The sequence below is a fragment of the Bactrocera oleae genome, chromosome 5 (genome assembly GCF_042242935.1).
Source record: "Bactrocera oleae isolate idBacOlea1 chromosome 5, idBacOlea1, whole genome shotgun sequence".
NCBI lineage: Eukaryota > Metazoa > Arthropoda > Insecta > Diptera > Tephritidae > Bactrocera > Bactrocera oleae.
This window is the reverse complement of record NC_091539.1, coordinates 72,101,300-72,122,084: the sequence shown is the minus strand read 5'-3', so window position 1 is coordinate 72,122,084 and position 20,785 is coordinate 72,101,300. Positions and strand designations below refer to the sequence as shown.

General features: G+C 35.2%; 1 protein-coding gene across 2 annotated transcripts in view; it reads left to right on the top strand.

The window, feature by feature from the left end:
* Positions 1-20,785, top strand: part of LOC106626964 (poly(A) RNA polymerase gld-2 homolog B) — a 39,090-nt gene that overhangs the window by 851 nt on the left and 17,454 nt on the right. Inside the window, exons 2-11 of one of the 2 annotated variants that reach the window (XM_070110341.1) lie at positions 84-1,473; positions 1,564-4,151; positions 4,353-4,839; positions 4,905-5,076; positions 5,996-6,139; positions 6,245-6,435; positions 6,528-6,649; positions 6,720-6,835; positions 6,916-7,419; positions 8,263-8,994. In XM_070110341.1, coding sequence (XP_069966442.1) covers positions 370-1,473; positions 1,564-4,151; positions 4,353-4,839; positions 4,905-5,076; positions 5,996-6,139; positions 6,245-6,435; positions 6,528-6,649; positions 6,720-6,835; positions 6,916-7,352 — 5,361 coding nt within the window. In that variant the 5' untranslated portion in view covers positions 84-369 and the 3' untranslated portion in view covers positions 7,353-7,419; positions 8,263-8,994. Of the gene's footprint in view, positions 1-83; positions 1,474-1,563; positions 4,152-4,352; positions 4,840-4,904; positions 5,077-5,995; positions 6,140-6,244; positions 6,436-6,527; positions 6,650-6,719; positions 6,836-6,915; positions 7,420-8,262; positions 8,995-20,785 lie in introns of those variants that run through there. The other variant, XM_070110340.1, reaches the window with a different exon arrangement.

Here is a 20,785-nt window from a genome sequence, read left to right as displayed (position 1 = left end):
CATACATATGTAAATATATAAATATGTACATGATGAAAAATTATAAATTTTATTAACAATTTTTTCATGATTTTTCCTTTCAGATAAACAAAGGAATAAATTCCGAACATTTATACAGGTGACAAAAACTATGACCGAAAAAAAATCCGCCAATATATTTTGAAACTAAGGTATTTAAGCCCAAACATTAAAACACGAGCCAAACTTAAATTTTAAAACTTAGACTTGTGGGTTATTCTTACTAGAGGTAGAAAACTATTTGACTGTACATATACAGTATACACAAATGTCAGTCATTTTAGGAGCGTGTTAAATATTATTTGTTATAAAATAGATCCATATTAAATCTAGTATTCCGTTGCGATTGAAATGGTTGCAGGCAACATGAAAATTATAACACTTACAAATGTATCAACTGTGAAAAATCAACACCTCAGCAACAATATGGTAAAAACTAGCTCCCCAAATTCGATAAATAAAGCAAATGTTAGTCAGCAAACGCCAGGTATCAATACAAACGAATCCCCTAAGATGAGGTATTTTAATGCAACTAACATATATAACCACAATGACAGTGCTAAGTCGCTGCAAACACCAAAACAATGTAATTCAAACAACAAAAATGGTAAAAAATCACAATCTCACATGTTCTACAACATTCCAACCACATCAGTTTTAAATCGCAAGAAATACTATCAGCAACATCACCGCCATAACCAACATCAGCACAATTTTGTTAATAACAATAAGGAGATCAGAAATAATATTGCAATTAAGAATCATAATTTGTTAGAATCTGATCTTTCGAACACAATAGATGCACATCTTGCATGTGTGCAAAAACTAAATATACCGAAAATTGATAACAGTAAAGTGGAAGATTTCGTAAATAATAATACAACAACATTAAATGTCAACAACATATGCATACCACAAGTTCCTGATGATAATTACAATGGTACGACCGTTGACAATTCCATTGCTCTTTCTTCGCACAGAGCAAAATCAGAGTTTAAACAACACGCCCCTTCAACGGATAGCTTTCCAGTCTCAACACCCGCCGATAAACATAATTGTGTTGGTGAAAATAAAAGTATTAACCTTGATTGCAATAGCTGTTGGACTAATCTTGTTGCTCCTCAGTGTACTGAATCTCCGGCTTTGCTATCATGGCCATGGGTACACATAAGTAGACGTAAAAGTTCTTCAATTAGTTCAACATCGTCGTACTCTTCGTCAGTGTCATCAGCATTATCAATTTCGGCCGAAAGTAACCCGGAATTGCAACAAAACATCAGCGTTACATACGCAAGTAACTCACATACATCGAAGAAAAAGCCATTTCGAAAAGGTAATATCAATAATAATAACAGAGGTATCATAGATACTCGTTATTCATCTTCACGTGTAAAGGGTCAAAGGCAACGGAGGACTACTAACGTATCGACAACAACAGATGATCTGCAAAGTAAGGTATGTAAAGGCGATTATTTAAGGACTTTATCATTATATTACTGTAATTACTATATTAAGGCATACAAATAATTCTTATATATATTAAAGGTGCCCCTAATTCCTGAAAGTCAAAGAAATATACACCCCGCTGAAGACCCTACAGCGATGAGCACTGCGTTGGCTACAAACACAGTTTCTGCCACAGCAACAACAACAAGTATTGTCGATTCTAAAGTGGAAACAACTATTGCTGCAGAAAATACAAGTGGTTTAGTTAAATCCCCAAGTAATGTCGTAACACTTACCGTTACATCTCCTTCATCATCATCTCCCAAAGAAATAAGTAATATAGACGAATTTGCTAATCTATCAGTGCAAATTGCATCACCGCAACCGTCAGGCGAAAGCACAAATTCTTCCGTTACTTTGACGACGCCATCCGGTTCTCCGACGGTATCTACGCCGGGATCATCGCCCTCCAATTCATATTCATTAGACTTTTTGCACTCAGTAGGCATACAAATGACAGGTGGGGCAAATTTATCGGCGCTGTGCAAAAATAATACACACAATAATCGCATAATAACGCCATACAACAGTCAGAATACAGGTGTAATGTCACCGGTGCGTACCGCATACTCTTACCAAAATATTTTACCACAAAGACCGCACCCAATGCATGGTCGCTATACGTCTAATAGTGGAGGAGGTATTGGAGTTGGTAGCAGCAGCAATCATATGAGAGACCAACGAACACATCGTTTCCAGCATAGCCATCATCATCATCATCCGCAGCAATTGACAATTGCCTCGTTCATGCAGAAAGAACTTTTTAATGAAAACGTTCTTGCCGGTGGCAACAGATGTGATATCTCTGACAATGGTCCAGAGGACAGTGATGGCGTTGATGTTAACAATAACAATGGTGATTATACAAATCAACATTCCTATCGTAACCATCAGCGTTGTCATAACTATTACCAGTCGCATTATCAACAATCGCAGCAGCATCGTTTATCCGGAATGCAGCATGGGTATGTTGCACTGCATCCCTCGTATAATAGAGAAGCGGAAAACGAAGGCGGTTCACGTGTAACTCGAAGCGGAGGTAATGCTTACTCGCAACATCTCAAGCGCAATAATATGTATCAGAATCATCAAAGTAATGGAGAGGTTACATCGAATTCAGTCCAATCGCTTCCTGTTCATAAACATAGTGTTGTAGAAGAAATAGACGGCGGAAATGTTAATGCTAGTAACAATGCCAAGGGAAATAACGAAAATAACAATTTATGGTCTTCCAAACAGTTTCATCAGAAGATATTGAGCTCTAAAAAATCAAATAGCGGAGCTAATGTGTCGTATTCATGTTCATCCTCGTCATCTACAACGTCATCGGTATCTTCTAATTCATCTCAGGCTTCAACCAGTTCTTATCGACAACAGAAAGTGAAGTCCTCTACTCAAATGAATTTAATAATCGAAACCCTTCCTAGGAAAGTGAACGCGTCCACTCATCGCGGCAATCACAGATTGCAACAGGTAAATTACCATAACCAACAATTTACATCGGCTGCAGGTGGCTCACAGTCATCGACTACTCAACAAACCCATCAAAATATTCGTAATTTGACCTATGTCAATACTGAGGGTCTTACAGCAAGCGTTGGCATCGGTCCAACTGTTCCATCGCGTAGTTGTAGTCCTTCATTGCCTCCGCCTGTAGCTAGTACATCGGGATGCCAATCCCAAGATGCTATTTCATCTGTGGTACTTTCATATACCCCTAATCACTTTCAATCGCAACAACAGCATCAGCAAAATTTTATATGCGGGAAACGCTTGACGACACCTTTTGCCTTAAATGTACCTTCTTCACATGTGCATTCAACATCCCCACATACAGTTGGGAATATGATTTGTTATGCACAATTGAACGATTCTGTCACATCCTCTGATTCAAATCAAGCACCCTGCGCTGTTCAGGGAGCAAAAAGTCGCGACTATGACGACTCGGATTCCTCGTCGACAAATTCTGCGGTACAGTCACAGCGTCGAAATAAGTATCAACAAGCAAAGTCAGTATCGCTCTCGTCTTCATCGTCAACATCTTCGACATCCTCATCAACTACAAGAAATTTCAATGGACCAACGCCGGCGTTATCCATTGTTGCCATGCCACATTTGCAAAGCCCAGAACCTACCGAATTTGGATATAATCCAACATTTTCTTCAACATCTCAGCATTACACACCCCAGACGCAACCATTAGCGTCACCACAACAACAATCGCCGTTTCGTAGTAATGGAGTTATATCAATGTTAAATGTGCCGTTCACCAATAATTATCCGGATGATGATTTGAATACCATGAAACAACATTCGCTGAAACATCAAGGCATACATCACCAACAGCGGCATTTTTACTTTACAACCGGTGAGCATTTAAATACTACCCCTTTGCCAGCACATGTCGCGAATGCCGGGTACTGGAGTCCCTTACAGCATTCCAGCTTCATATACCCTCAGCCTGCTAATTTTTTGGCAACTGCCCCTTGTGTGACACCGACCGCAACACTATCACCTGGATTTAGCGAACAGGACGATCACCATTTTCACCATCCACACAATCAACAACAACTCAACCTTGTTAACCAGACAGAGGGCTTACCGCCAGCCGGCCAAACAAAACGCAGGTATTTATATTAATTGTAGCCCAGACTTTAAAAGAATATAGTTTCAATATTCAATATAGGTCAAAAAAAAAGTTTAGTTTATTTAGAAATATTATATCATCGAGTATGTTTAATCATATTGAGTATATCGAAAATGCACTTGATGTTTAGCGGACGCTGGTATATTTTGTATTTGTATTACATTTCTCATATTATTGACAGTTCAACTCCACAAATGGGTGGCGCCGTCATATCACAACAACCACACCAGCGTCTGGCACAGACCACTGTATCGCAAGGTGGAATGGTAACTACCGCCACAAATGTCGCTGCATTACGTCAACGTAATGGCGGACGCAGTAGTCAACAACAGACGCTGCATCATCATCAACAAATGACTGCCCCGCCACCAACTGCTATTTCACATGTATATCCCCAACATAATCTGCTCTTTAGTGGTTCGACGACGACTCACATTCGTTCTTCTTCCAATACTTCCCATGATTTTTTCACTCACACACCACCTGACCGGTTTTTAGCCCGAGCACATCTTATAGAAGCTAAAGAGGCTCCGAGCTCATTATTGAATAACTCGAAATGGGACAATCTATCGCAAGGTGTATGGAACAAATTTATAAACTCTCAACAAACTGAGGAGACCTTTAAGCAGAAAATGCGGTTATGGCGCTATCTTTATATTATTATTAAGGTTAGTACTCCTAATCATTGTTCGAAATTATATAATTGTCTTGTATTGTATACACCTGCTTTCAGAACACTTATCCACGTTTTGGCCTATATCTAGTGGGTTCTACTATTTCGGGATTTGGGGCAGATACTTCAGATGTGGATATGTGTTTAGTGTCGCGCAGTACGTCAAATGTGGAACCCCGAATGGAAGCATTGTTCAACTTAACTGTCCTGCGAGATTATCTGAGCAAATCAGGTATTTTTGTTAGTTATTTTTATAAAGTAATTAGTTGAATAATTGTAAACCGAGTGATAGCAAAGTTCAAACGTTTAACGGTTCCAGTTTTTTTTTTTAATCTATGAATTCGTACGGTGAGCATAAAAAGTTCAGAAAGCTGCTTCTCTGCTAGTAGAAAATAGCACTGCCATAGGAAGAAACAGCTGTTAATATGTTTATTTTCATTGTTTTGAATTGTGCAAATAGAAGCGTGTGTTGATGTGAAGTGCTTGTGAAAAACAACATATTGATATTTTCTTGCTAATTTTCGATTTCTTCACATTTTCGATATATTGTGAGAGTCATTTGCAATCTTCATCTTTCTGATAGCTAGCAGCTATTAACAGTTAAGACACAAAACTAATAGGAACGGTAAAGTCAATAAAAGAGTCATATTTAAATAATTGTCATTCGTTATTTGTATTTTGATAGTAATATTAGCCATCACTTAAGTCTGATAAAATGCGGGAATATGAAAGTCGCGATTATTGTCGATTAAGGGAGACGATTTTTCGATATCTGCTGCAACCGATATTTTAGTATCAGCATTAAATAACACGAAAGAGTGGTATCTCCTATTTCCTATTCTTTTATTCTTACAATTACACAAAACTATTACTAACAAGTACGAAGGTTATTGAATGTTCTAAATATTTTGTTACCTGTTTCAAGGAGAAAATTTCTCATCAAAGAATGGCGACTTTCAGGTAGCCCATACTGCAGAACAGTCGCCATAAGTATGAGCATAAATTTAGTAATACAAATTGTTTGGTTTTCACCGCTTGTGTGAGCCTTTAGTGTTCGGTGCGTGCCAAGATTTATATTTATTTTAAGTTTTATTCAAAAATCAAGTACAAAAAACTAATTAAATTGTGTTATTTTATATGTATATGAATAGCCGAGTTTGAAAATTTCAACCTTATTGAAGCAAAAGTGCCAATATTACGCTTCAGAGATCGCATTCATCAGCTAGAAGTGGATTTAAACTTTAACAACTGTGTAGGGATCAAAAACACACATTTATTATATTGCTATTCGCAGCGTAAGTACAAGTTTATTAAAAAATATATATTCTTTATTTTTTGCGACATATACAATTCCCTATATAATAACGGCTACCAAAATTAATAATGTTTTTTTTTTTTAGTTGATTGGCGTTTACGACCCATGGTATTAGTTACAAAACTGTGGGCGCAATATCATAACATTAACAATGCCAAAAATATGACAATATCCAGCTATTCTTTGGTTCTTATGGTAATACACTTTTTACAGTACGCTGTCAGTCCAGCGGTGCTTCCGTGCTTACATGATTTATTTCCTGATAAATTTCCATTGGTAAGTAATTAGAGTCATATATTTAACTTTGTCGCATTTAAGCATGTTTTTATATGAATAAGTATAACTTAATAACTAAAATGTACTTGCAGCTGCGATCAAATGACTTTGGATACGTGGATATGAACGAAACTATTGGTCCATATGAATCTAAAAACACACAAACTATTGGTGAACTTTTTCTCTACTTCCTAGAGTACTATAGTTGTTTTGAGTAAGTCGTATAATACAGGAATTATGTTATGAAATGTTACAATAATGTTCTGATTTATTTTTGAATGCAGTTACACACAATTTGCTATTTCAATTCGTACTGGTGGTCTTCTACCGATAAACGTGTGCCGTCTGGCGAAGTCATCGAAAAACGATATCCACCAATGGAAGGAACTCTGCATTGAAGGTATATAAATATATAAATATATATATTATATTATATATTGAAATGTGTAAATAAACTGAATGCTTCATTTCTCTTACCAGAACCATTTGATTTAACAAATACAGCGAGATCGGTGTATGATTTCGAAACTTTTGAACGAGTCAAAGCAGTATTTGTGGCTTCCTGGCGAATATTACAGCAAACATTAGATTTGAATTCCATTTTTGCACCAATTATTATATCGTCAACAAACACTATTGTCTCCACGTTGAGACACACGGGCTATCAATATGATGACTGCCATAATAGCGCACCCTCAGACATTTCTACTGCGGACTCCAATACTACAAATATAAATACGAATGGATCTACAATTCTTTTAGGTTCTGACAATAGTTCGAATTTGTCTCCTGCTCTTTCATTGGCGTCGTTGCCGATCGAGACGAACAACAACAATCATATTACAAAGGAAATATTTAACACTGCGAACGGAAATAGTAAATCTGCTGAAGGTTCTCTAACAGAGCTGGTTTCTTGAGCTATTTTACACTGCAGCGGAATATTCCAACATGTGTGGGGTGATTCTCTTCCAAATCAACATGCATGTAAGTTTTATTGTTGCGCAGCACCATACAAAATGCAATACCTCTAGTCAAACTGCAGGTCATGGTAAAAGACTGATATTATGATTTATTAAATTAGGAATACGTCTAATATCTTTATACATTAGCAGAAAAACTCACTTCCAATGTTTCGTAGGTGTATGTCAGTGAGAAAATGTATTTTACAAATGAATTTTAGTTAATTATTTTTTATGCATTTTAAATTAGTTGTTCCATTATTCAAAAGTGTACTTGGTTTTTTTTATGTTATTAATGTTAACTGAGTAGTTTTACGATACAACCGGTACCTTATGACAGATGTGAACTTTTGGAACTGTATTGCGTCATATACTTATAAATTTTGCAAAAACACTGCTTTAAAACATTTTCATTCTGCATTTCGATTACTTTCCCGAGTTCTGCTCATCAATTGGATTTCGTATTCTGAGTTACGATTTAATCGAAATGAAAATTAATTAGTTTATGATAGTATTCTTAACATCTGTATCCTGATTTGACGGTTGTGATTTTTAAGTAATTCGACCTTGATTCCATTTTTTCGTTGTTTCCCTTACAGTGGACTCACTTGAGTGTCCGCCATTTTTCCTAGAGAGCAATTCATGTGTCCTAATTTTGGTAACATTTTTTAAATTTTTTTATAAGTTAATTTGTTCATTTCCTCCTCGTGCGGACTTATGCACTGCAAACGACAGTGTTCGTCATGTCGGTTACGGCTGCAACAAATCATTCGGAAAATTCATCAAATTTCCTTATCAGTATCTTATCTTTCTCCATGTCTTTTGATTGTGGACCAAGTGTATTTCAACTGTGTAAATCTCTTTTCAGGCCACTGTTTGCCCACTTTTCAGTGTTTTGGTTTATAAATTGTTTCAATCGATTAGTAACTGGCGAAGTAACCATTTGTTGCAGATGCTTAACAAAAATTTGCTGCTGATATACCTATAACGTGGCTTCACCGCTGCCAACAACACTCTCGGCAATTATATTCACAAATTTGCTATTTGATTTGGAGCAGAATTAAATATTCAATCAGTTATTATATTGAATTATGTGAAAGCGCGCGCATATAGCTTAGCGTTATATATTAAAGCCTACGATCAATGTTCAAGTTGTCCAAGCATGTGAACAATACAATAATTAATCAGACGATGTGAATCTCACAGAGTTAATGAGAATGCGTTAAACGATAATATTAACTTAAAAGTTTTATCAGCTATCCCACTTCTGATTTTTGCGAAAACGCATTTTTTTTTTAATCCTTTTTTTACCCAAGAATGTTCTCGAGTGTTGAAATAGATTTCTTCACGATGGGAATCTCAAAGACTAGAGACTGAGAATGTGTTAAGCAGTAATAGTAACTGTTAAAAATTTTATCAGTTATCCCACTTCTGATTTTTGCGAAAACGCAGTGTTAATACTGTTCCATTAATATCTGATCTCTTGGATTAGCAGACACCTCTATCGTAAATACATACAGTGACGAGCAATGCTGTAACACTTCACAGTGGTCCATTCTAAAGTGGCGCCGAAAACCAAAATAAACAACTATTTTAATGATTCCATTTATGTTTTCAATTATTGGATTTAATAACAGTGAATTTAATTAACAGATAGGAACAGAAAATTGATGCTCCGAAATGGGTGTCTCTTTCTTTGATTAGACACTGAGACTGGTCCAGTGGTATCCTCGTCGGTACGTTGTCCGAGAATGATCTGCGTTTGTGATCCGTTTGCAGATAGAGTGCTGAAGTTGAGGTGGGCGTGGATTGACTTGAAGAAGAAAGTTAAATCAGCAGCTTGACGACGGTTAAACAGACTGTTGATCTTGAAGTGACTGTACACCTCATCTGTTGTTAAATGGGTCCCTAGTGTGTACATATAATATGTTAGAAATTTGCAGAATTTCCCTTGTATTTTTTCAATTCTATCAATCATTTGTTGAGTGTGAGATGACCAGATAATGCAGCTATATTCCAATATAGAACGTACTTGAGTTTTAAATATGTGTATAAGTGTGTAGACATCTTTAAACTCTTTGCCCGTCCTGAATCAGAAGCCGAATGTTTTGAAGACATGAGACGTTATCTTGTCCACATGACATGAAAAACAAATCTATGTTAACTGCTGTAAACATGTGCAGTGTGCATAGTGAAAAGTGCGCGTAATATCTGAAAATATTACATCAATCGTATATATAAAAGTGAAAGAATATTAAATTAATGCCTCATATAAGTTTCCTTAAAAGGAAATAATAATTCTTATAAAAAAATATAAAGGATGTACAAAGAAAAGTTCGATTAAATTTTGATATTGAACCATAATTGAATTTCGTACAACAAAGAAAGGTGTGTGCGACGTAATATTGTGAGGTGTAATAATAAAAAGCATAACAAACATTAACATTGATTGTGAATTAGACATCATAGAGTGAATGAATGCATTGATAATACACGAAAATAAAAAATTACTCCGGAATTATTTGGAACATATCTTTTTTCCTGTATCGTGTACTTACAAAATGCCACCCAAAAAAGTAAATACAACACAACAGATTTGTGGTTATTGCTCAGACGTAATCCGGGATAAAACGCAGCCAAGTATTCAATGTGCGGCTTGTCGACGTTGGTTTCACTCAAAGTGCACCAACCTTTCATCCGATGAGTTTAAATCCATCGCCAACAGCATTAAGAAAAAAGAAACAGTTTGGAACTGTGACTCATTTGCAAGTGACATTAGTGTTAAGACATGTGATGTATTGGATTCCGATGAGGAGGCATCAGATGATCCGCCACCGTCAAAGGATATTGAAACCTTACTCAAGAGACACTTTAAACGTTTTACAACAAATTATGAACGTGAGTTCAGGGACCTAAAAAAATCAGTTGTAAGTGAAATCAAGGACTTAAGAAAAGAGGTAAGCAAATTGTCAGAACAAAACGTCTCGCTATCAATCAATACCATCTTCCGTAGCCTGGAATGACCGCTCAGCAGATACGGGACCAGGTATCAGTAACCTCTTTGCGTCCTTCTTCTACAGCATCTACGCGCCATCGAATAGCAATGACCCAGGTATTGCAACCTTCAATCCTGGTACACAGCGCACACATTTGGATGCCCTATGGAGGAACATACGCTGCTTTTACCGAAACCACCAAGAGACACCTGCTCGTCTGAATTACATCTAAATCAAGTCTGAGTTACATATTAACTTACAATTATTTTAAAATTTTTTCAGATATTACACTAATATACCCTAGCTACTTTTGTATAATACTTGAATTCTTTATTATATCTATGTATATTGCCGATTGGCGTTTAAATAAATAAATAATGCCTAAATCTTTTCTTGATGATACCTCAGATAGTTGGTGCTCATTGAGATTATAGGTTGCTGGAGGTGGGTTTGCTGGGCTAGAGAGACATAGAACCACACACTTGTTCTTGTTTAAGTTTAAATTATTCTTTTGACACCAACTATGGAGTGTGTTGATATCACGCTGTAGAGTATCCATATCATCATCGCTATTTATCTTCCTGCAGATCTTTAAGTCATGAGCGTTTATATTCCGGTACATTAAAAATAACGACCTCAGACTCACGTTTCTTACGCTCGTTCAGTTCAAAAATTAGAAAGTTGGGATCCCCATTGAAATTACTGATTGAATCTAGTTGCTCTTACATTTTTCTCTATCATTAGCTTCTGCTGCTGGGCTATTTTATTATTTTGTTCCATGAATTTGTTCAAGTCATTACGCAACCCAGTGACATTGAGTTCTAGTTTATCCATTTTTTTAAATGATGCTAGATATTTAATGAACATAGGTTCAATTACATCAGGACTAGTAGACAAAGCTGTGAGTTGTCCATCGTCCACATCGAATTCGTCATCCGACTCAATAATACTAACCTCTCACTTGAGTGTCGAGCAATTCCAAGCTGTAAAACCTTTATTACGAAACTCAGCGAGATAATCTTTAAATTCTTTTTCACTTAAGCTACTACACTTCTTGTGATACCACTTTTTACAAACATACTGTGCCACATATACGTATAAACGCACTCTTAGTTTTAATTTTGCTAACTTCTCTCTTTCTTTGCATTGCACTAATTACAACAAATTCTCTCTCATATTGTTTGTTAAACTAACGGAAATTCGTATTGAGTGCAAACCCCCACAATCGTTGCATTTTAAATCAAATAGCAAAAACAGGCACATATTCGTTTAAACGCATCAACTTAATTTTTAATAATTTATTGGTCCTCCATTTCTATTTACAACCTCAAAAATACGGTTTGGCATCGAGTCCACTAAATTTTGCAGCAGCGTCCGGTCCAAATCTTCCCAAGCCTCCTTAATAGCCAATTTGAGCTCAAGTGTTGTTTTAAAGAGGTGTCCTTGAGCTTTTTGTGCGTAGATTTTTCGCGACATGTGCCCCCCAAAGGTTCTCCACTGGATTCAAATCAGGACTGCATGCAGGCTATTTCATAAGTGAGATGTTGTGCTCTTCAAACCATTTCAGAGACTCTTTAGAGACGTGGATGGCAACGTTATCTTGTTGAAAAATGCTATCTTCATCAATTTTATCTTCCAAAAATGAAATGAGAGCGTCGTCCAACAATTCTGTGTATATTTTTGAGTTCATTTTGGGCGGCACAAAGCAAATTTTTGCTTTTCCTCTCGATGAGAAAGCAGCCCACACCATAGGGCTGCCACCACCAAAGTTTCTCTTTGACATACGGACGTCATTGTTACGCAAGTCATGCCAGTAACAACTGTACGAGTCTGGACCATCCAGGTTGAACTTTTTTTCATCGGAAAACACAACATTGTCCCACTCTATTGACCACTACATGTGCTCTTTGGCGAAGTCTAACAGAGCTTGTTTGTGGTGCGGCTTCAATACAGGCTTGCACACCGGTTTTTTTCATTTTACGTTAGGTGACATGCGTAAAATGTGTGCAATGTGCCTTGTTGTCACCGGTAAATCCAACTTCTCCTTTATTTGAGTGGAGTTCAAAAAATGTTTTGTGGCTTCCGTTTTAATTTGGTTTATTTGGCGTGAATTTAGTTTTTTATTGCCTTTCGTGGGCTTTTTTACGCCATAATTCTCACCTTTTTTTAAAAAGGAGCGCACAACTGCCTCTGATCTTCCGATTCTTCGCCCAATCTCTCGATTTGAGTAACCTTCTTTGTGGTACAGGTTGATTTGGACCTTTTCACTGTCGTTTAAGTAACTGCCTTTTGGCATTTTAATAAAACCTAAAAAAAAAGATATTATAACAACTTTTTTGAAAAACTTTTTTTTATTTTTAATCACAAACCCGTTGTCGGCTTCTCTAATCAGATGCGTTTAAACGAATATGTGCCTGTTTTTGCTATTTGATTTAAAATGCAACGATTTAAATATAACAACAACAACAAAAGTGGGGGTTTGCACTCAATACGAAATTCCGTTAGTTTAACAAACAATATGAGAGAGAATTTGTTGTAATTAGTGCAATGCAAAGAAAGAGATAAGTTAGCAAAATTAAAACTAAGAGTGCGTTTATACGTATATGTGGCACTGTAGCAGCCGATGCTACTAGTATTTTCTCTAATTATTTTATTGCAACTTTGACAGGTTTGTTTACTTGCCGCATCTTATTTATAAAATAATTTATCGAATATGTTTATGCATGTATTTATATTTTAAAATATACCCTTTAAAATCGCCCATTGGTATGGTGAAAGTAGATTTCGCCGGACTCTACTGAATATTTTGTTTACAAAGATGTTTAGCAGATTGCTTTGACTATTGTCACATCTGACACAGCGATTAGCATATGATTCAAATTTATGAGTAGCGTGAAAAGTTTATAATATTTATTCAATTGTTTGCAAATGCTGGAATTTGCTAAATTTAAATATTACATCAGTGTACAAACTGTGACTCATTTAAGCTGCGAAAACAGAACTGCATGTTTGTCTGTTATCATTTAATATGCAAAAGTGCTAAAATTTTTACGACTTTCAAAATAGTATTATTTATACGTAGACATGAAAGTGTTTCCCCATTTTGAAATAAACTATGATAACGACATAGTATCAGTCGTTCCTTGTAGTTTTAGTAATTGAGAGCGGGATAGAAACGAACTCGACTATTAGAAGTGAATATGAATAATTACTGGAAAAATCCTGCGTATGCCAAAGGTTTAAGAAAGGGGATAAAACCATTGGATTTCGATATTTTTTGGAGGGATATTTCGAAAAAAACTTAATTTAAGACTTTAAAAAGGAATATTAGATCAGCTACTTGTCGACGTGATTTCAGTTTGTTTATATTATTTAGTCGTAGACACTATTACACAGTTAAACTAATTAATTTATTTATTTTGAATAATTAATAGCAAAAATATGTAATTTATAACAGGAGTAAAAAAGTAAAGATGTTCACACTTCTCCCTCTAGCGACTTTTATATGTATATATATTTATTATGTACTTAAATTCCCAAAAAGGTTAAAAATTTTCTTTAAAACACCAATTAAAAACTTCAGATACAATGGCGCTATTGGGCGTTACCATACGTTTTTCATTTTAATTTAAAATTTCGATAACTTTTCTTAGGCGTTACGATATACTTAAAGAATACGAATATAGAAACGAAGCGATGATAACAACGACCCAACTCAACCCAACCCAACCTAACTATGACAAGTTTGGAGGCTTATCCAATAGCTAGCCCAATGTCGCGTAACATTATGATCTCGCCTAACTGTTATGCGGATGATTTCAGTAGCCAGCTTGCCTTACTTATGTAATAGCTGTTTAGGCTTCTATCCTACATATCCAATTCTGCTTGCTGCAGCAAATTGTATGCTGCCAGACCGAAATTGTAAATAAGTTGCTGCCCATGTTGAAACGGAATTGGAATTACTCTGTATAACGTAAATCTTTATAATTCATTTCCCTCTCATCAGGTTGTACATTTTTTAATAATTCGTCCTTTTGGGCTCCGGAAAGTGTCAACTTAGGAGATAAATAATTCGGAGTAAAATATTTTCAGTTGTCCATTCATCTTTATGAACGTTTCTTGCACTTCTCAAGATTTTTTCCTAATATTAAACAATGAGTCGATAATAGATGTTTGCTTCTAGATCAATTGTTTCAAATTCTTGTGTTTTAATATATCAGTTACATCTTGCAGTAGCTGCTTTTGATCATCCTCATCCATTTTTCCATACAGAATGAGTTGAATAGATACTGCAAATTCAAACGGCGTTAGATTTTTCCTTCTTGGTTGCAGTAACAAATCATCTATTCCAACGCATTGAACCTATTTTCTAGTGCTGCGTCAAAATTCGTGAGCAGGTAACATTACTTTTTCAGTTGCTCGATGTAATCGGCAATTCCTTTCCGTTGGCTAAAGTAGGACTCCATATTGTAATGCAGTACCAGGTTCCATGTAGACATATCTACATATATCGACCATATTAATTTTCTCCAGATGTATTGCACTGTTGCTTGGTATCCTACGTACATGTTCATTTTTGAAAAAAAAAAAACGAAAATAATAACCGTTAAAAATGTAATCAGTTATCCCACTTCTGATTTTTGCGAAAACGCATTTTTTCTTTTTATTCATAAAATGGATTTCTTCACGATTTCAAAGTGTTAAAGAGAACACTAATTGCTCAAAATTTAATCAGTTATCCCACTTCTGATTTCTGCGAAAACGCAGTATTAATACTCAATACAGTTTCTTTAATATCTTACCACTGGTAGGTGACAAATACAGAATTTTTATTGAGTGAGAATATATTCATTCTAATTTTTATTTCGCTATTATTTTCCTTTTCTCATGGTACGTTTACTATTGACTGGTGCCTGAAATTGGAGCGTCCATTTTTTCAATTCTTTCAAAAGAAATAGTGTGGATGGTATCTACTTGTATCTTTTTTAAATTTGCCTGTTATTTAGCTTGTTGCTAAGTTGCACAAAAAACACTCACCACTTTCACTTTCACCTGCTCCCGAATAAAAAGAATAAATATGATATGAAAAATGTATATAAAGGATTTTCAAATCCGCAATTTTATTATAAAGTCTTTGAAATTATAAAATTGTTTGAAAAACGATGTACAGCTGTGTTCATAAAAATAGCAGTTCTCATGAGCTGCAACTTTAAACTTAATTTTATAAATCAAAAAGTAAATGAATGTTCACAAATATAATTTTATTTTAACTATGTGATTATTTTAAACAAAAACAAATCAATTTATTATTCAAAATGTTGTTAATTTTTTTACATTATTAATTTAAACAAAAAAGTGCTGTTTACAGCTGTTCAAAAAAATAGCAGTGAGTAATGAAAACAGTGCAATTAGTTAAAAAAAACATTGTTGAACTCCAAAAAACTATTTTAATTTGTTTGCTTGGGTTAGAAGCTTAGCTTAGTCGAAAAGAAGATTCCGTATCCAGTCGTCGATCCCTTTTGTTGGCTGGGTAGAGTGGGGAGATCGTGGGTGTGGTGTGTGTTGGGAGCCCTCGGAGAGTTGTGTGAAGTTGTATGTATTGGTGTGTGGTGCTTTCGGGAGTGGATGGTATTGTTGTGGTGTGTTAGAATGTATTAGTGTTGCTTGTGAAGTGGTGTGTGGTGCTTGTATAGGGATGTTCGCTGATGAAGGCTTATACATAGTTTATTTAGCCACCTGTAATTTTATTTATGGGAGGGCTTTGTATATTGCCTTGTATGGCAGAGCAGTTACTAAGTTTGCCCTGTCATCCTCTAAAGTTTAGAGTCTAAACGGTATTTACCCACAGCTTTGTCTGATTCAGGAATGTTCAGCGCATTAGCATTGGCTTCACGGCGTTTCCGTTCAGACATTTCCGTGAATATATCTTCTTTTCTAATGGGTAGGTTTAGTTTGGTGTCCTAACGCTAACGCATGACTTGACCGGGTCAGTCTATGCTTTAGTTGAGACAGACTCCTACGTAGCTAACTATATCGAGTTGCCACTGCTAACTTTGGTGATTGTGGAAATTGTTTAAAATTGGTGATCCTGATCAGAATATTAAGATAAACTTAGCGAATAATTGTAGTATTCTTTATACGCATACATGTAAAGACTTTGTTTATATCCTTACTTTATTTGATTATATGTATTTATTTGAATGTTATTTATAGTTTGATTTATACATTTACACTTTGATTTCTTAGTTTTCTTCTATATTACACTCTTCACTTTAACCTCAATTCTCGTTTTATTGTCTCACTGTAGGACGTCCATTATCCATCTCATCATGTCGGTTTCTTGTCTATTCTGTTCTCATCCCTTTCGTTTAGTCAGTGTTATCTTATGTCAAAGTCGTTCAGTCCGCGCGGTCGCATTTCTTCGTCCCACATATGTACATGTGGAGCAACCTAAATCGTGTTAAAAATGTTATCAGTTATCCCATTTCTGATTCCTGCGAAAACGCATTTTTTTCTTATTATTCTTCTTATTTTTTGTCATAAATGTTATGGAAGGTAGAAATAGTTTTCTTTACGATGTGAATCTCAAGAGATAATTGAGATTGCTATCTGCAAAAATTGTATCTGTTATCCCACTTCTGAATTTTGCGAAAACGCATTTTTTCTTTTTATTTCTTTTATTTTCACTTTTAAAAATTTTAGCTTCATCGAAAAATAATTCATAAAACTACAAAATCGAGTGGTCGATGATGAGTAAAGAAATAAAGTGCACTCGCGATAACGTGAACCAAGCGAGTTACGTAAGCGATCGTCAAATTGAAAAAAATTAGTATCAAACAATTGCAGAGCTGTACAAAAGCAAGCTAAAAATTTACCAAAAATGTGGTGGTTATTGTGCTATAGCGAAAGCACGATGCGCACGCGGTGGCTGCCAGCAGGAGAAAAGAGTTTAACATGTGTTGTATAGTCTTTTATAACAACAGCAGGCGTCCTCGAGGCTAACTGTTGACTATGTATTCGATGTTCCGTTTTGTGTCGTATTCGTTTCAGCGTTCCTTGTAAGTTAGAAGTAGCTGACTTACTGACATGGCGTTGCGTTATATTGTCGTATAAGTGAAACCAGAGAACTTAAAACAATGAGAAGGTGCAAATTGAATTTTGTATGATGCTCGATTGGTTGGCTGAAAATTTGAGATCAAGGAGTTCACCACTTTCTGTATAGTTTTGCTGTTATTTAACAGAAATGAGAATTTTTAACTACGTTCTCTGACAAAATACGTATCTACCAATATAAAGAGAAAAATGAAATAAAATTAATGAGAAAACAAGAAATACAAATGCCACTTCACATATGCATGATTATTTTTTGCCATATAAACGATTTTTATGATGAAAAATTGATAAATTATTATTTTTTTGCACAAATGCTACATTGATAAAATGTGAAAGATTATGCAAAAAATGATATTTTACTATTTTCATAATTTTCTAATTTCAATTTTTACAGAATTAATAATTTATGTATGTGCATCAATATGTTATATTATATAATATAATAATATATTATCAATTATCAATAAATACATGTGAGCGCACTGCTCTATATGTAAGTATGTATGTACAAATATGCATATGACCGCGCAAAATAAGTAATGCATACACAAATCTACATACATTTAAGCGTACAAATGTAAGTACGTCAGCCAATAGGAAAAATACAAACATTGTTGTACAAAAACAACAATTGTCTCAAATAGCATCAGCATCATTTGTAGTAAATCACACACCAACAACATTTTCATTCATGAACGCTGGCGCACAAGCAATAAGCTAAGTCGTTTCATTCATAAAAGCAAACGCCTTAGCATGCGTTTGCCTACAAGCGTCTTTTCGCGACGATGGCAAAAGCTAAAAATCATAAATTGAACAAATTTCTGATATTCCCTCTAGAAGGGAAAAGTGACAACCCCTCAAATATGAGTATTAAAATATTTTAGAATAAAAGTGACAACATAGTATATTTGTCGATTTACAATTCAAGAAACTTTTTAAAGAAAATATTCAATATTCCTCTGATTTATGTATACAGTAAACCCCGGTTAAGTATCACTCCTCCAATCCCTCTTATCTGCCGGTGTCTTGCTGCATCTCACTTTTTTTTCTTAATTTTTTAAAGAAAACGGTAATTTTTTTAAATAGCATATCAATATTCCCAGTTTGGCATACATATTATATTCTCTTCAATATTCGCCGTTTGGTTATGTTAAGAGAGCGTATGTTTACAGATTCACCGCTGTTATAAAAGCGAAAAATGTTATTTGTTTCTCGTGCATCTGTGGTGAACTCCTTGATAAATTCCTACAAATTGTTCGCTGTCGAACCTGCACCTTCTCATTGTTTTAAGTTCTCTGGTGTAACTTCCTTCGATTAAGAAGTATTAAAAAATATATGGTTTTCAGCGAACGCACGGAAGAAATCAAATATGATGGTTTGAGTGATCCTGATGGATAACTGAATCTCTTTATTTCAATTTACTCTTATTTATACAATTTTCTTATTTGCTTAATTCTTACAATAAGTGTTAGTTACAATATTCGCTTATTCAGTAATTGGTTTTATTGTTTACATTGTATGGGTGGTCTTAGCTTAATGAAAAGAATATTGGCTGCTTAAATAAGCAAAGATGCTTATTAAGAAGCTGTATTATTGCTAAGTGCAAAGATACAGTTTTTGTTTATAATTAGATTAAAGCTAATGTGTGAAGGCTGCCGTTAACTTGCATGCTTCTCAAACATGACTTTGTAATTTTTATATTGCCTGCACTTTTTTTAATGACAAGGCTTATTTTGACTGAGCTCTCTATCCGGCTCGAAGACCCAAGTACAGAAAAACTTTAAATTTGTTCTGCACGCTAGAGTTCACTTTTGACTCTGATCTTTATTTATTAAAATTTTTTTCTTCAATACATTTTTTAATTCTAATCTCTTAACTACGTATATATGTATATGTGTATATGCTCATAGTACATATGTGTAAATATGTATTTTATTTTTATTGCATACTTCAGATACCAATGGATTGATATTTTACAACTTTTTAGATTCACTATGTGACTTAGTGCATCTAACGCACTTACAGTGACGATCACTCCACAGTGATCCATTCTAAAATGACGCCGAAAACCAAAATAAACAACAATTTTAATGATTCCATTTATGTTTTCAATTAATTGTAGCCTTAGCTTTATTAAAGTAACTAAACATGGTAATTTAATAGCAGCTCAATATGTTTAAAAGTAATAATCCAAAAACACTCAATGTTACAGTTTTGCACTCAATATGATATTAAAACATAATACTATGAAAAATCATAAAATTAATACTTGGTCCAAAAACCCTTAGCTTTATTTTTTAAAGCGTTCAATCGGTTACCCCCTTAGGAGGATTAGGGTACTTCGCTAGCTGCGCCTTGACATGACTCCTTACGAATGATTCCATCAATATGTACCAGACGACCTATACCATTTTTGGTGATACACCCCCAAACCATGATAGACCCGCACCATTCTGAACGTGTTATCTTTTTTCTTTACAAGTACCACTTTGCTTGCAACATCTGAGGTAGATTCACGAATGACACCCTCCTGTAACCAGTCAGCGACTTGATTCTTGACTACTTCGTTTTCTATCGCCAACAATCGACTGGAGTTTTCTTTAAAATAAATTTTATCATCTTTTGGAATTATTTTCAATTGGATGAGAAATTTTTCTTCTGGCGGCCTTAAATTTGGGTGGAACATTAATTTCTTCTGCAACTTGCACGTTGCAAACAACTGCTACGTTCACATTTTCGTCTTTCTGCGTGAATGTATACCCGTTCGTACATAGTGTCAACGTGAATTTTGCAATGAGGTCAAATCCTATTAACGCATCGAACATCATGTTTTTATCATCTATAACTAGAAATGTGTGCTCTGTTTTCAATCCATCAATTTCAATTATAGCGAAAAATGTACATCGAACTTCTGTGTTTTTAATCCCTCAGCCATATAACTTGATGGTGCTGCGTTTTAGAGGATATTGCTGGAACATTCTTTTGTAAATGCTGAAATTCATGAGCGAGACGCCCGCACCCGTATCCACAAGGGAGTCTACACTGTTCCCACCTACTAATATTTGTTTTAATCGAAATTGACGTTATGCTTTGTGCAGTTTTTTCGCAATGTGGTCGCTGCCATTGCATTTGAAACATTTTGTTTCTTCTCTACATTCCGATTTCAAATGTCTCGGCAGACATCGGACTTGGCCTTACATTCCGCCACTCGATGGTCAAAGCCCATACACCGGAAACAGCCGGCAACAGGGCTATCCGGTCGCACTCGGAAGGAAAACCACT